This window comes from Fringilla coelebs (genome assembly GCF_963513975.1).
Source record: "Fringilla coelebs genome assembly, chromosome: 8".
NCBI classification, from domain to species: Eukaryota; Metazoa; Chordata; class Aves; order Passeriformes; family Fringillidae; genus Fringilla; species Fringilla coelebs.
The window spans coordinates 18,727,976-18,745,397 of NC_140066.1; the positions used below are offsets into that span (position 1 = coordinate 18,727,976).

General features: G+C 42.1%; 1 protein-coding gene across 1 annotated transcript; it reads right to left on the bottom strand.

Annotated features, from left to right (window-relative positions):
* Positions 1-1,417: 1,417 nt before the first annotated feature.
* Positions 1,418-16,458, bottom strand: RBP3 (retinol binding protein 3; the record flags this gene model as incomplete). Its single annotated transcript, XM_084210454.1, has 4 exons — positions 1,418-1,746; positions 3,560-3,702; positions 6,574-6,764; positions 13,411-16,458. The coding sequence occupies 4 exons, from the start codon at positions 16,456-16,458 to the stop codon at positions 1,418-1,420; spliced, it is 3,711 nt and encodes a 1,236-aa protein (XP_084066580.1).
* Between the last annotated feature and the right edge of the window lie 964 nt (positions 16,459-17,422).

Here is a 17,422-nt window from a genome sequence, read left to right on the forward strand (position 1 = left end):
AAGAGGTTTAAAAGACATCAGAAGACATACATTAGTGTTGTTTACTCATTCATCAACTACTCCATTTTTTTACACATTAAGAGTATTTAATATTCTTCATACATATATCACTTTACATGAAATTCTGTACGGGATTTAATTAATTGAAGTATTTTCCACAACACTGAGAAGTTTAACAACAAGCTATTTCATAAAACCCAGAACATAAAAATGTCTCAAAAGAGTTCAGGTTAGCAACCACACTGAATGTAGTTGATAAGACAAATAATAAAAAGGATGGAAAATCTATTTAGTTCTTAAAATTTTCTTCTTGTAAAAACTGGAAGTCAAGTGTTTAACGCAATTTATAAAAAAAAAAAAAAATGGCAGGAACTTAAAAATGAGCAAATGAACACCAATGTGTAAATACTGTAGACTCTAACTGAATTTTGGGGGACCATTTCCCTAATTTAATTATCTTACAGCTGACATTTTGTAGAGATGAGAAAATCTGAGATCTACATTAAAGTTACACATGTTTCTAAATAATTCCGAAGATATTTGTTTAACTAAGAATTGTAGGAAAGACAAGGAATGTTGTGCATTAAGGTCATATCAATATCTCTCTGAGTTATCCTGGAATCCACTATCACTTCATATGTAGCTTGATAGCAGGGTGCAAAGGATATTTTTCAGCTTTTTTTTTTTTTTCTGTCTTTGTAGCAGGACAGAACAAAATAATTTTAGCCTTGAGTAAAAAAGGTATGATTCTTTTCCTTGAGTCAGTTGATCTGGGCACTGAGTAGAAGAGTCAATGTACTGCCTTTGTCCTGCTCATCCTCCTCTCTGACAGACACTGAGAGGAGTAGGCATGCTCCTTTCAAATGCCTGGAGTCTTGGGACACCCTGACAGACTGGAAATGGTTATTTTTGGTACATGTAAATGGTGAAATGGAGAAGAGACTTAATTGGCTCTTACAGTTTGAAAAACAGACTCTTCCAACTACTGCTAATTTTTAAAGATGTATAAATAGGAATGCACACCATTTCCAAAGAAGAGCCTTTTCTGTCTTTAGAGTTGTTCGCATGCTTTCAATACTGACAGCTGGGATTTTCTCTGAGACAAAAGGAGACCTGTGATTGGTAACTACACTTCAAAAAACTTACACACTGAATATTTATGTTTGATTACAGGAGAGGAATCCAGAAACCCCAGTGAATTATTGAAGCATTTCAACCACACACAGAAAGAGCTGGGTTGCACAGAATGGGGAAAAATTGTTGGAAAGAATGTTGGAAAGGAGTTACTTTGAGCTATGTACAGGGACCCAATCACTGACCATAGAGACTGAAACGAAGCTCCCACTTCTTTCTAGGGTTTACATTTGGGTAGCTAGCTTTCTATTCATAAGAACTAGGGATGTGTTCCTGCACTGGGCTATCTAGAGCTGTGTAGGTGAGCACTGAGCATCTCCTTTGCTTTGATGAGTGCTGTTTCAGCTGGTGTTTCTATGTGAGGAGGGACTCCTTTCCCTTCCCAAGAGGGGCTGTCTGCAGAGATGGCTGATCTGGAGGTGGGGATGACAATGTAGAAGTTGGTTTCATCTACCTGGTAGGTCTGTGGAGGATGGCAGCCACCACTGGTCTGCTCCCCAATGATGAGAGCTCTGCTCAGTCTCTTCATTATGTGTACAAACTCTTCAGCAGCCCCAGCTGTCACAGCACTGGTAAGGATTACCAGTCCCTTCTGAGAGCCATACCTCTCCCCTGTAAGGTAGGAAAAAACCCATCAGAAATGAATCAATTTTCAGAGATTTATTTGTATAGTAGAGCAAAGAGAAGCCAAGACAGAGGCTTTGCTCCTTACCTGCTATTAACAACCCAAGAAGTTTGGAAATTTACTTTGTGCCTATGATAGTATTAAAATACTTTCAACATTAGCCCAGCCTATGTGCTGTAAAAAAAGGCTGTCTCCCTTGTGGTGCTCTTGTGCCATCAGCTTCTGCTTATGAGCTCCATGAGGAGAGAAGCCAGTTCATGATTGCTATTGTTAGCTCTTCTGTGGTTTTGGCTTTTACAGGAGCTCCAGATCTCATCAGAGTAGCAGAATGGACAGGTGAGAAAAATGACATTTTTCACCATTGCAGCAGGAGTAATCAAAACTCACCCAGAAGCATCTTCTGTTTCACACTCATCCCTGCTCTAGGAACATGACTGTCATAGAGCTTGGCCTGCAACTGTGCAGGCATTATTTCATGAAATTACAATTATAGTGGTTTCCCACAGCTTTTTTATAGTTTGTAAACGGATGCTATACATGACCTTTGTCCCAAACCCTTCAACAAATACCCCTTTATTAATAGGATCTGAGCCAAATATCTCATTTTCTTACATAAAACAGCTGACAGAAATAGGAAGGGCTTTGAACCTTATTTTCAATATATCTGAACATGCTAGATACTTTTTGATAGCTTGGTTTCTTTGAAAAAGTGACTAGTGGGTAATAACTAGGACTTGATAGCTTGAAAAGAAACTGCTCTAAAATGTCAATTTTTAAGTAATAGTATGACATATAATTCTCATGCTAAATTCTAAGAGAGGGGCCCAATAGCATGGTAATTAATTTTCACACCATCTTTTGTCTTCTCATTTCACTATAAACATAATAACCATTAAAATACTCTTTTCACAGTAGATCTGTATAATACAGGACCAGATCCAGGTCCTTTGAAGTTAATATGAGTCTGCCTGTTCTCTTTGATGGGAACTGGAGTGTGTCCATAGAAATCATATCCCTGAGCACAACCCACCTCTGACTGCCTGAGAAAATAGATGGACTCTGCAGACTGGGACAAAATTTAACCATTTCAGCATGATCCAGGCCAACAACTGCAGACACCATTAACTTTTTTGCTGCTGTCTCAGCTTATGAGAGGGAAATAATCAAACCCCATGTTTAAGGCTTCTGAGCACTCTAACTGCAGCCTATGAGCACCGAAGAGCTCTGTTTCTGCATGTTGCAGCATCCTTTCAGCATCCACAGACTGGGGCAGGGTATGTGTGGGGTGTGTGTGACTCACACACAAACTCACCAGGATGTACAAAATTTAGTGTTTTTCTTTCTCTTGTCAGGACAAACTGGGGTATTATGGTGTTTTCATCTCTTGATGTGGAGGATGGCATGGGTAGGTAGTAGGGAACAATGTATAAAACTGTATGGGAGTGTTGGAAGAGACCTTACTGGAGGTCCAGGCAACTCTGGATTAATTTTTAATTTTGGCAAGTTTTAAAAGCAACAAGTTTCAGCTGCTGTACACAGTATTTGGCTAAACTTCAGGGGACAAATTTACAGACCTCTATGCCTAACATGCTCCATTTCAAGGAGTGATAAACTGTTTATTTGTAGATGACATTGAGTGACATGGCTGAAATGCATATTTTTGTTTCTACATTCTCTACACAGCTTGAGCTGATCATGGCAGGTGCTTCCACCAAGTTGCAGGATTTAATGGCCCACTTTAAAATGACAAGGAGAGACATCTGAAATGAAAAGCTACACTGAAAAGAAATTGTCATTTACCTTTGAGCTGTGGCTGGGTCCATATCTCCTTTACTGAGTCACTGGGTCTGTCATAAACTTTGTCCAAGAGAATTGGGTGTCCTTCATCAAAGAAATATGAGCATAGGATTGCTATGGGTGAAGTGGAGCCTCCAATATTGTACCTTTTCAAAAATAAAAAATATTAGGAAACAAATGAAAATTTGTGTCAGGCAGTAAATCTCCCTTCCGAGTATTGTTCCTTAGTATCAGTCCTGAAAAGGCTTATGGCTACATTTTGATATATTTATAGTCATTCTCCCCTATCAGCATTTGCATGTCTATCAGATAAGCAAAATCCTGTCTAAGAGTGCCAGACTGTTATTGCCCACAACTAACTTCCAAAGCAAACACAAAACTTAAAAGTCTATTTTTTTTCTTGATGTTACCTAGAAAAAAAAATCAGAAAGTAATCAAAGACTCTGGATCTGCAGCAAAACATCAGATTCTTGTTATTCTCCTCTGAGTAACCCATTCTGTTCCTGACATGGGCAGCAGGGAGTGAATACCTAAGCCCTAATAAAAGTAGATTACAGTTAAAGCAACATAGTTTGTAGAACTGTTGTGTTCTTATTTTTTGCTACACAAAATGAGAAAACTTAGTGGTTTTATTGAGGTCATTTGCTTTGTGCCTAAAGATTGTGTTAGTTGCTTCATTCAGCACACTCATAATTGAAAACTTTGATTGCAGTTTAATTACATAGCAGTGTCTGAAGATTAATTTTACTGAAGAGCCTGTCATTGGAGAACACCTGCTATGAATACACACAATTAACTACCGAAATATTTTTGCCTGTCACTTTTCACTAATACTAGAGCAGATGCAGCTCTAGAAATGCTTGTACTTTACTTTCTGATAGTGTGGATTCAGTACTTTCCTGTAGGTGATTATTGGAGTACCCAGCACAGGCATTCCAGCAAAAACCTGCTGGAAAATGACTTTATTCAGTTCAATCTATGGCTAAGACTTTTCCCCTCCAGAAAAGGATCTGACAATCCAGGAGGCCTCTGCTCTGAAGAGTGAAGTCTTTATTCTTCAGCATTTGGGAGCTGTATGAGTGACTGTGTGGCTGGCTGGAAGTTGAAGAGCCATCCCCAGTGTGTCCCCAGTGGTGCTGTGCTGCAGGAAGGTGGTGCTGCTGCTGCTGCCCAGCAGAGCCAGCCCAGCAGAGCCAGCCCAGCAGAGCCAGCAGAGCCAGCCCAGCCCAGCAGAGCCAGCCCAGCAGAGCCAGCCCAGCAGAGCCAGCCCAGCCCAGCAGAGCCAGCCCAGCCCAGCAGAGCCTGGCTCACACGGGTGCCACCAGGGCTGGAGGCGGTGGCGGGCAGGGCAATGCTGGAATGCTCTTCCCGGGACACTCTTGCAGACAGTGAAACTGCAGTAACTTTAGTCAGTAATAATGACTGAACAGGTGCCAGAGTTTTAACTTAACTCTTGGATGCTAGTACTCCTTCTTACAGATGTCTTATGTGACCTTAGGGAGACCTTGTAGTTGATCAGTGTCTCCTGTCAATGCTGTGAGGTTAAAAAGATGCAGTTCATGACTGGCACAGCTGTTCTGTGAAGGGGGACTGTTAAGGTGAGAGACATTATGCATTATGGTTAATCCCATGCAAAATTGAAATTATCCAAATATGAAGTTCATGCGTGACCCAGCTGTTTCAGGGAGGACAACTTGTAAAATGAGAAACATTACTCATTATAGTGAATCCCATGCAAAATTTAAATCATCAGTCTTAAAATTATATGATTGGCTAACAGAAAATTTCAGAAGGTTTGTTTTATATGCCTTCAGAGACTGGGTCTTTTCTGTGCACTCAAACGACTGAAAATACATTAAATAGAAAAAGAATAAATCAAAACCAAACAACACATGAAAAGAGGTATAATGATGCCATTTGGTACCTGAGATGTGATTTCATCTTTGCTGTTTCAGTGCCCTCAGCCCTGAAATTTTTAGTTTGGGAGAAAACTGGGGTGAAAAGAGGAAGGTCCCAGTGCTATCTGAAGTCTAATGGAAGATGGTGGTGCTTTTGCTGAATTCAAATTCAGTCATGGGTGTTTCATGGTGGTTGCTGCCTTGCCTCTTCTGTGCTCACACAGAGATCTCTATCTCTGCTCTCATGACTGTGCTCAACTTTTCCCCACTATGCTAAAAATCCCACAAGAATATTAAGAAGATTACCAAATATTAAGAGCCCTGTGATTACAATAGATGCAAATGGTTCTAACATTAAAACCAAGTTCTTACAAAGTCCTTCTTTGGTTTATATTTGTAATGTTCTGGGCTCACACACATTAGCTCTGGGCCACAAAAAGGGATTACTTCTCTAAATATTGTATTTTTATATTAATCTGCTTTGATAGCTGGTGACAAATAGATGACATCGTGTGGCTCACAAGATTTGGAGCACTGATGACACACTGGAGTGCCCAGCAGAATTCTAAGCAGAGAGCAGGTGTAGGATGCTGCAGCTTGGTGCAGCAGGGCCCAGAAGTGCTACAGGACCTGTAAGTCCCTCTGTGCACAGGGCCTGTTCTGGACAGACCTGATTGCCCAGAATTATTTAGCACTGCAAATATGGCAAATTAAGTTAAATTAAATTAAAGGCCACAGCCTTAAAAGTGGTCTATCTTTTTGACTGTTGAATCACTTGGCCACTACATGAAGTAAAATATTTATTTTTATATATATGTGACACATGGAGAGTTAGATTAGAGAAATAAAATGCATGTAATGTCCAGAATTGCATTCTGCAAGCTATTCCCTAAATTTGCCTATTTAGTTCTAAACATCTCAAGTGATAATACAATTTATCTTGAGATATACTTCCAGACTGTTAGTATTTTCCTTGGCTGTTTTCCTTTTCTCATTTAATCCTAGCAATGTTAGCCTGTAAAACTAATTCAGGACAGCAAGCCATGTAATGCTAATTCACTGTTACAAATAAAATGCTGCTTTGAAAGAGCTTTGGTTATTTGCCATTCAAAGGTTTACCTCATGTCTATGATTAATGCATCTGTGTGAACAATCTTCTTCCAAACATGCTCTATCATTAGGTCAGACACCTGGGTTAGAAGTTCACTGTCTCCAAACATATCAAATCTCAGATAGCCAATGTTGTTTTCAAATACATTTGTGTGGAATGAAAATTTAATCAAATCTTCAAATACTTCTGGCGGAGGGATCTGAAAGAGTACAGAAAAACAAAACAAATCATTTGCTGACACAAAATTATGTGGGTCATTTTTAATCCAGGTGGGATATGTGTGGGGAATGTGACCAAGTTTGAAAATTTTACAATAGTTTTGCACACTAAACATATATTAGCATTGCTGGATGAATTTTTGATAAGGTTTATCAATAACACACCCAGAATCCAGGTCAGGATATAGGATATATCCCAGAGCTCCGTTTATTTTTCAAAATACAAGAATTTCCTTGAAGCAAAGGGGCCACAAGAAGAGTCCCAGCCTGCAGCACCGATCCCAGGCCTGCCCCCCAAGCCCACATGTTGCCTTTAGGAGCTGTTTCTAAACACTTCATAATCTCTTGACTGGCCTCACTGGACAAACAGCTGCTGGCTGCAGGTGCAAGTGGCCCCAGCCCTCTTAATGACCCAGCCCCTGTGAGAGTGAGGAACCTGATGTGTTGGGCATGTGCTAGGATACTCATGAAGTAGATATGTTAAATCTCTTGGGTGGTGGCCATGTGCCTGGAGCCTCACGTGTTAGGTTGCGATTTATGTCATTAAACAGCAGACATTTTTTAGTAGCAACGTGCAGCCAAGTTCTCCTAGTTCTCCCTGTATGCACTGAGGCACAGCCAGCTCCTATTGCTAAACTTCTACTTTGTATGCAGTATCTGAAAATGGAATAGTCTCCTTCAGCTTGAGATAAGAATTTAAAATGCATATGACTTATATGACCTTGAGCCATTTGGTCTTTTGTCCTCAGGGTTGTTGTGAAAATGGTGTTATACCTTCTTTTTATCAGTTACCCTCTGCCATAGCTCATCCCCAGACAATCCATGCTTTCACACTCAAAAGACCAAGGAGTCAGCAGTGAGCCATGTGCTAGAGGTGCTCTCCCAGTCCTCCCAGTCTACAACATGCCGCAGAACTGGGCAGGCACTTGGACTTTCTGCAGCTATAGAGAAGTCAAGTAATCTCCTGACCTCTCTGTAGTGCTCTGGCCTGGAGCTGTGCTCCTGCCAAAGGCAGAAAGAGTTTTTTCCAAGGTGTGAATGCAGCTGTGTTTGACACAGCTCGAGGTTACCTACCATATGACACTTCATCATTCAGTCCCTGATGTATGCCAAAATTATCAAAATTTCAATAATTAATTTGAAAGCCCTGTTGGCCAGTAGCTGTTGACCTGATGATGAGGAAACTCTTTTCTGTACTCTTCTTTATCACTCTACCTTGTGAAAATAACCATTGTATCTGGACTGTAAACACATCAGTCCAGCACTGCTGGGTTTGTCATTTCCAATCCACTTCTCAGTGACAGCAGTGGTACCTGATCTGCCTACTGTACTTTGATTAACTAATCACAGTTTTGAAAAATACATCCAGCATGCACTGATTGTTCTGACAGAACTTATGTCTAGTTCAGAGATACTGGTCCCCCCCCAGGAGGAAAACAAGAACATCACTCATTAGTAACATCTACAAATAAAACTGATCTGTTAATCTCAGCCACTTGCTAATGATATTTTAACTAAACACACAAATGTCTTATCTCTGTCTCCAGTGATAACTGCTAAATGCACACCCATAAACATGTTAAGAGTTATAACTGTCTGATAAATTTTTCCTCAACTTGTTCTTTTACTGTGATGCATCCCATTTTTGTTCCATGAGGACTTCAGTTTTGATAAATCTTGAAAATTCATTATAAATTTCAAGGTGGGAAGGTTGCTTACCCCAGGTCTCATGGGGTGAGATAAATATGCAAATATCTAAAGGAAAGCTCCTCATGGCTGCAGGTAAGGGATGAAAATGTATCTATTCTTAAAGTTCTAAGACTGGAGATCACATGAAAAGCACTCAGAATGTAATTTTGGGGCGCCAGGAAAATTGTCTGAACCTTTCAGCAAAAGAGGTGAGGAGCCAGTGACTGATATTAGAGAGCTACTGCCCTGCAAAACTGCAGGTTCATGGCAGTGGCACAGGCCACATGCTGCAGGTACCTAAGGAGGTAAATCAAGCTTCAGGAAGGAGTCACAGGCTCTCCTTTGGAAGCCAGGGCTCTGTTTGCTGGCCAAGGACAAGCTGGGACAGGATGCAGCTGAAAGTTAGATCTGCTGCTCAGTCAGACAGTGTTTACATACAAATGACTTGTTGTTAAATATAAACCCTCAGGTGCACACTATAAGCAATGTGGCTACACTAAAGGACCTCCAGGCTAACTCCACTTCGAGCCAAGGAAAAATGTTTTTTCATTAACTGTATAAAGGCCTGCAGTCCTATTCTGCAGACTTCTTTCACAGGTGAGTGGTGTAAGTAAAACACATGATGTCACACAAAACAGGACATTAGAATGCTGTCCTAGGACTTGTGCCTGGAGTTTGATCCCTGATTCTGACACAAACCCCAGCCATGGGCAAGCCACTTCTCTAAATGTGCCATTCTTCCCTCTTTTCTCTCTTTTCATCTCTCCCTTGTTTTGTCTATTTAGATGGAACCTGTTTTTTCATAGCTATTTTGGTGCTGACCATTGTAAGATAACTCTGATTTCCATTAAAGATGCTGATGCTGTCAACTGCTGGCTGTTAAAATATTATCAGCAAATAGCCTTGCAATACCACTGCAAACTCTGAGATTAGTTTAAGAACCGTGAGATCAGGAGGGCTGAGTGGCAGGGTTGCACTTTTCTCAGAACCTCAGTTTGGGGTCCTTGTGTGCCCTTACAGGCTGGAATGGAACTGTTCATCAGGCCCCCAGCTCAAGGACTGAGCAGGACCAGCTCTAGCCCTGACAGCTCATTCTCACTTGCTCTTAACAACACACATTTTACTGGGTGATTTCCAGGCAATCCACCCTAGTACGTCACCAGCCTTACTATTAGAAAGATGTTTTTAAGATCTAGTGTAAACAGTCTAAGTTCACTACTTTGTACTGTTTAAGTGCATTACTTCTTGGCCTATTTACTATGGACAAGGGAAGAGATTATTCTTTTCATATTTGAAACAGTCTCTTACGTATCTGAAGACTGTTTTCATGTCTCCTCTCAGTTTTCTTCTCTCTGGAATAAACAACCCAAATATTTTAAACTTTTTGAAGGCTACTTTTATTCGTTACTCCCTTTACTCCTGTCCCTCTTTTCTGCTGTCTCTGTACTTAAACCACATCTTTCCAGAAAACCATTGCCCAAAACCTTACATATTATACTCTAGATGAGTTTTCTTTAGAGCTAAATGTAGCAGAACATTTCATGTCTTCCTGATCATATTCTTCCTTATCCATTCCAGTTTGATGATGATGAGTATTTAGTGCAACAGCTTGACCCTATTGACTTGTGCTCAGGTTATGAACTCTGAAGAACACATTTACATTTTTACAGGACTCCCCCTAAACAAGCTACTTTTCTCACAGAATTGTGCAGTGAACAACTATCACCCCAGAAACAAGCAAGGAAAGATTGCAAAAGGTGAAGAGCCAATGAGAGTTAAACATGAGACATTTTTCTCTTGCGTAAACTTGCATAGTACCACTGACTTTACTGTAGTTATGTTGATATAAATCAACATCATATAGGCCTACAACAATTGTTTTTCCACTTGTTAGCAATAGATGTAGGAATTTGATTATTTATCTTGATACTTGGAGGCTGACCATTTTGATTTCACTCATTAATGAAGGGATACTCACAAACTGTACTTCTTTTTGGTGAAATATTTCTAACTATTGCCTCCTTCAGCAAGTACAATGCTCCCCTATATATAGATATTAATAATCTGGAAACAGAAGGACTTGAAATGCAAGAAAAATCTCTCTTTACAAATGATTAGTTTTTGCTTTTTATTCTGATCATCATTTTCAGCAGTTTATCTAAAATGTCATTACAAAAATTCTTAGGTGTAAAGACTGCATTAAAAGTATTTGATCATTAAGAAGTGCCAAAATAATTACTCAGGGAGACTCCTCATCACTTAAAATGGACATAACACTTATGCCAAAATCAGGGAGCAGTTCTTCCATAGGTAGACAGTCACAAACACAAATGATTCAGTATGTAGAGGAAGGTTTGACTATTGAGGTAGAGACAGAGAAGAATAAGAAGCGAGGATTATTACACTGCAGGTCAGGAAGTTTACAGAGCTCTGCCTTATAAGCAAAGTGTTATCTTCTGGATCACAAAAAATATAGACAAAATTTGCATCAAGGAATGACAATATAGACAAAATTTGCATAAATGCCACTTTGCAAAGTGGCATTTATGCAGCTGACAGCTCTGACTAGCAGTGACCTTGCTGCTGCTTAGAGGAGACATATTCACTCCTCTGTACTATGCTTCAGCAGCTATTCTAGTGCAGCAGATGCAAAGGTCTGCATGCATTTCACTTGTCTGTCTCCTATGTCCCATCCCATCCTTCCTGTAGTCATTCATCATCACTGTGTTAATTGTGTTGGATCTGCCTCACCATCAAGGTCATTAACAGTAAAATTCTACTGTCAAGGGAGAGGGTGGCTTGGAAGATAGGTAGCACAAGAGACAAACTAGCTCTTAGGTTTTTAAGGAATAATGTGATATAGATCAAGAGAGCCCCTGTGTCCGTGTATCGGGCTGCTGAATTTAATTTTTTTTTAATTTACAGATGCAGGTAGTGCCATCATATATGCTTCTCTACTCTAAAGGTATTTGCTCTCTGGGGTATACTGAAATGTTCCACAGAAAGTATCCCTTTTATGGCTGCAAAAACAAAACTCTTGCTGCCCAGGGCTCTGTGAAATGGGTGAATTTTCTTTTACCTCCATCTCAAGGAAAATCCTTTAATGACTTCAGGTCTTCATGAAAATCTTAATGCAATGCTCTCTTGTCTGACTCCCGATTTCCTCCAGCAGTATGCTTCTGCCTCTGGAAACCATTTTAGTCTCATAAGAGATGTGATTCTCTGCTCTTTATACATTATTTCACCTTGGAGAAATCTCACATTTGTCCTAATTTCATCCCCACTGATGTGATTTCCTTCTTATGGATGTGTCCCTGATCTCTCCCAATCATTTTGCTTGACAAAGAACTATGGTAAAACAGAGGCATTGACTAACATAATGGCATTTCTTCACTAGCTCTATCAGGATCAGAATTTTATGTCATGTGACAAATAAGATACTTGTCCTCTATGTTGTGTTCTTGATGTTTAAGGTCTGAATAAAGTAAGATCTGAACAAGTAAAAACCATCAACAGTATTCATTACAGCCTTCAATGAACACAGTGACTAATTTACAAGATTTTTCCATTCTGTAGAATGGGGAGAAATTATGATGTGTTCTACTGGTATGTTGATAATAATTGAGCAGTGAAGTCTGCTTTGACTCTAGTCAAAAGTATTGAAATATCTTTATAGCAAAGTTTTCTTCACACAACCAAGTTAGGAGAGAGTGCTGGAATAGAAAACTCCTTTAATTAATTGTTTCCATTTAATCTTAGAGGAAGAATGGGGCCAGCATCTCTTGTTTAACAAACTAGAAAAAAAAAATCCATCCCTGGGAACACTTAGACTTTGTCCTTTACCTTAGTATTTGTGATAATACCACAAAGGTCACGGCCACTTTAAATCATGCATGCCAAAAATTTCAGAGTGTGGAAGTCCACGGATTTCCTCCCCCAGGAAACATTTAATAGTTACCTGACACTTGGTCTACTCTGGTTCATTGCAAAGGCAAATGCATTCTCTTCAAAAGTAATTTTATGAGTCCCTGGAGATAATACGTCTCTGATAGCCATGCTAGTGCAGTAGCCAGAAAGCAGCTAACTCCATCCAAGAAAGGGATCAGGTTATCCTAACCCTCTATTTAATTTGAAGATGGAATTTTAACAAGTGCTCCTGGGAGCTCCCTCCAGCACAACAATGAGCAAGAAAGATTGCCAAGGCAGACCAGTGTATAAACACTCGGGCTCAGAACAAAGCACAGACTGTTATGCAAACCACACAGAAAGGGCAAAAGTAGATTATTAAAAATCAATTTCTCCCTGGGGTCACCTAACTTCCACCCAGATACTTCTTCCACAGTATTTCTAGGTCACTGGGAAACTGTCTGATGCTGAGCATGAGATACAATTAGAACAACTTTCCACTGCCACTACCAAAGGAGTTGCTGATTATTCTGGTGTAATAGATGTCAGCTGCTACAATTTTATAGAGAAAAGTCCATCAAAGAGCTGCATGTTTAGTGAGTTGTATGCATTTACTCTAGTCCAACTAAACTTCCCTCAAATGACAACCTGGGTTTGAAACCAGAGGGTTTCTGAATTAATTACAGCTGGAAAAGCTGCATCATTGAAAGTGGAGGGATCACAGAAACAATGAGAGATCTTCCCTCTAACTCTGAAGCCCTGCATTTTTGCTTGCGGCATATGGCAACTGAGATTTACAGTCCAAAGGTTGTTTCCAAAATCTGTGCATCCAGAACTACCATCTAATTCCACAAGCTACTACCCTAAGTGTCAGAGACAGCTCAGCCCACGAAACCTATTCAGGCATTAGCTTCTCTGGGTACAGGTAAATCTGGATGGATTTATGGTTTAGGCTAAAAAAAATATAAGGTATCTGAATTAACGCTCCCATTCCAGCTGCCATCTCTATAGCTGAGTATGAGAGAGCTGTACCTGTTTTGGCATGAACCCTGGGATGCTGTCCTTGGCATGTTCAGGGATGTAGAGTAATTTCAGGTGTCCATCATCAGAAAGAGCTTGTAAGACGGCAGTCACCTTCCCAGCAAGTTCTTCCTCTGTATTGATCCTTTTATAATCGCCTTTGTTGATGTTCTTTGTGAGGTTGGATGCTATAACAGTCCCAATGTCCACAAAGGCATAATTATCTGCTACAAGCTTGCCTACAGTTTGCAGTATCTGTGGCACCTGGGCACGCAGGTTGGCAATGTGCTGAGCTACAGCCATGGCTTCACTGGCCTGGATGGTGATGTGTGGCTCCACCCCAGACACACTCCATACTTTTCCCGTGACTGGGCTGAGCACCACTTGGCTGGGGATGGAGGCATACAGGGAGCTGTTACCAACACGATAAATGCCCACCGAGAGGGATCCACCGACTGTGGGCTCACCAACAACTGTGGCCCGGTGTAGATCCTTCATCGAGCGAGTGAAAGCTTCAGCTGCTGAGCCACTCATATGGCTTGTTAGGATGTAGATGTCCTTGAGGGAGCCGTATCTCTTGCCAGCGAGCTGGGGGAGAGTCCACACCTCTGTGCTGCGGGAGGTGCTACGATCGAAGACAGTGTAGAGGTGTTTCCGAGGCTCAGGGTCAAAGAAGTAGGAACAAAGTATTGGGATGGCAGTGGAGTAGCCAGCTGTGTTGTACCTCATGTCAATAATCATGGCATCCGTGTCCACCAGCTTGTTCCATACCATCTGCAACAGCTGTGGCCCAATGGCCTTCACTGTTTCTGCCTCAGCCATCATATCAAAGCGAAGGTAACCCAGGTTCCCTGGCAATACCTCAATTTTGAAGAGTGCCTCAATGATGTAGCTCAGCTCCTCAGGGCTGGGAATCACATTGGGAAGCTGTTCTTCTGGCGTTGGTTCCACGTGGCTGTGGAAGACGTGAAGCCGATGGTCTCCAGAGGCCTCCTGCAAGTCACTGGTGAGCTGGGAAGCCAAAGTCTCGGGGTCTATAGCTGATCGGTACCCTCCTTGGGCCCGTTTGGTGCTGAGCATAGCGCTGGCCTTGGCAGCCACTTCTGGGATGGCATAGTGAGCCTCCAGGAGCTGCCCGGTACCCTCCAGAAGCACTCCCATGCTCCTGTGGAAGGCCAGCACTTCTTCAGCCTTCTCCAGCGCATCCTCCGCCAACACTATGGCGTCAGGAACAACTCCTCCGCCCATCCAGTTTTCCCCGTGGTTGTCAATGAAGGTGATAACAGGAACTGTGATAGTCAGGCCACGGGTTATTCCCGGGCCAGGCTGCAGCAGAGGGAAGGTACGGGTGTGTGAGAGGCTTCCTGCTGTGATCTCACCGATCAGCGTGGCACGGCCCAGCGACTGCATGAGGTAAGCAAACTCCTCGGCAGCTGTGGCAGTGTGGTGGCTGGTGAGCAGGTAGATGCCACGCTTAGCCCCGTAGGACTGGCCCAGCAGTTCTGCCTGGCTGGTGTGCTCCTGGGTACGGTTGGTGCGTCTGTCGTACGTTGTGAAGAGATGGACGGGACCAGCAGCAGGGTCTTGAAAATAGGAGAGTAGCACAGGCACAGCAGAGGAGGAAGGGCCTCCAAGGTTGTAACGTAGGTCCATGATCAGGTTCTCTGTATTTTGAAGGGGCTCCCACACTTTGTGTACAATGTAAGGCCCCAGCTTTGCAAGCACAGAGGCATCTGCAAATTCATCAAAGCGCATGTAGCCAATATTGCCGGGCAGCACTGACACCTTGAACACGGTATCCACCAAGGCATGCAGCAGCTGCTCATTGTCAGGTAAGTCAGCTGCCATTCCAACTGGCTTCTCAGCTGGGGGATCAGCAGCTTCACCTGGCATCATGACTCGGACCATCAGGCGGGGGTCATCAGATAAGGCCTGCAACTCAGTGTTGAGTTTGGCGGCCAAGTCCTCGGATGACTGCACAGAAGAGAAGTCAGAGGCGGCGAGGTGCCGCAGTAGTGCAGGCACTTTCTCCACCAAGCTGTAATAGTCCTTTAATATGTTTTTGAGGTGGCTAATGGTGCCAGGCACTGCTCTGCGCACTGCCAGGATATCCAAGGATTTCTGCAAGGCTTGCTCTGCCTCAGTAGCCACACATGGCATCACCCCACTCACTTCCCAGCTCTGTCCACCCCCACTCAAGGGGCTCACAGATCGTGACACAGGAACCATCATATAGAAATTGGAAGGACCAATACGCAGCTTCTGGATGTCCAGTGAGCCCCCGGCTGTCTTCTCTCCAACAGTGATAGCTCTGTTCATGTGCTTGAGGATGTAAGCCACATCTTCAGCCACTCCTGTGGTGTGATGGCTGATCAGAACAATAACATCCTTGTCTTTGCTGTACCTCTCTCCCAACACCTTTGGCAGTGTCCATATCTCTGTGGTGGTGTTGGAGGGACGGTTGTATACAGTCTCAACATGCAGTCTCTTGTCTTGTTCATGTAAGTACGAGATGATGAAGGGGAGGCCGGAAATCTGTCCCCCAGTGCTGTGACGAAGATCTATCACCAGGGCAGATGTCTCTATCAGTGTCTTCCAGACCTTGTCCACCAGAAAAGCTCCAACTTTCTGCACAACCTCCTCTCCTATGATATAATCAATCCTCAGGTAGCCAACATTGCCCTCCAGCTTGTCATACATGATCACATGCTCAATAAGACTCAGGAGTTGCTCACGGGTAGGGGAACCCTCAGCTTCTTGTTTGGGAATTGCATGTGGTAATGGCTCGTAGGAAATCACCAGTCTGGGGTCATTCAGAGCCCCCTGCACTCCAGCTGTCAGGACACTGGCCAGCAGTTTTGGATCTGAGATGTCCAGGATCTCTCCGCTCTTGATTGCTTGTTCAATGGCTTCTTGCATTCCCACTAGGTTTTCAGGATAGCAGTAATTGTCCAGAAGGACTTTAGCCATGTCCAGCACCAGAGTTGGCTGAAAGATTTCCTCAGCAGGTATGCTGCATATGATCAGTGCTGAAAACAGCAAGAAATGTGTCCTGATCATTTTGTCTTTGTATGGAATAGAAAAGAAGTCAGAAGCTCTTATCGATCAAGATGAACATAGCTCCCCAAGGACTCTGAATCACACTGAAATCCCTGTGTTGAATCCAGGTGCACTGAACAGATCTCTTATCTGCATTAAACCTTTAATCTCATTAAAATGTAGTGCATCATCCAAAGTGCACCAATAGATGAAGTTCAGCTCCTTACTACTTCACAGGCCTCTTATGAAACAGTAATGAACTTCAATCATCAAGGCAGATCCTTCTAGCAGTAAATTGTTTCCAAAAGGTAGTGCATTGCCTGTTGCAAACTGGTCCTGGTTTATCCTGAAAGTGGGTAGCTTAAATGCAGTACTGATTTTACCACGGCTAGAACAGCAATGATCCTGCCTTTTACCATTATTTATGAAGAGCTTATACCAGGAGATTCTTCACTGACTAAGTTGTATCAATATTTAATATTCTTTCAACAGTTGTTGACAATACATTGTCTTTGGTGTTTTTTAGTCTGAGCTGCAAAGGACTGTTCATACATTCTATGACTAAGGGCTCCAAACAAGGAACTCCAGACATTTAGCACAGCTCATAAAATCCAAGGTAATGACAGCCTTTTAATTTCTGTGCTGAGAATTGCCAGCATTTTAAACAGGACTTTGAAACACATTTGCCTCAACATAATACAGCTAAATCTGAGATGACTTTAATCTTCACAATTTGCACTCAATTAGGATTTACTTGTAATACCGTTGGGTAACATATGGTCATGTCTGATGACAGCTCCCAGCCAATAGACTTCAGGCTCAACATACCAAAATAGAATGTGGGGGGTTGTTTTCTTCTGCTCACAATGTATTTGAGACCCTATTGTATTAAGAGTTTGAAAGAGGATCAGAATATGCAGGATGCAGGCTGTACCCATTCCGAGCTCCAGCATGACAGGCCAAAGATATACAGGAACAGATTCCT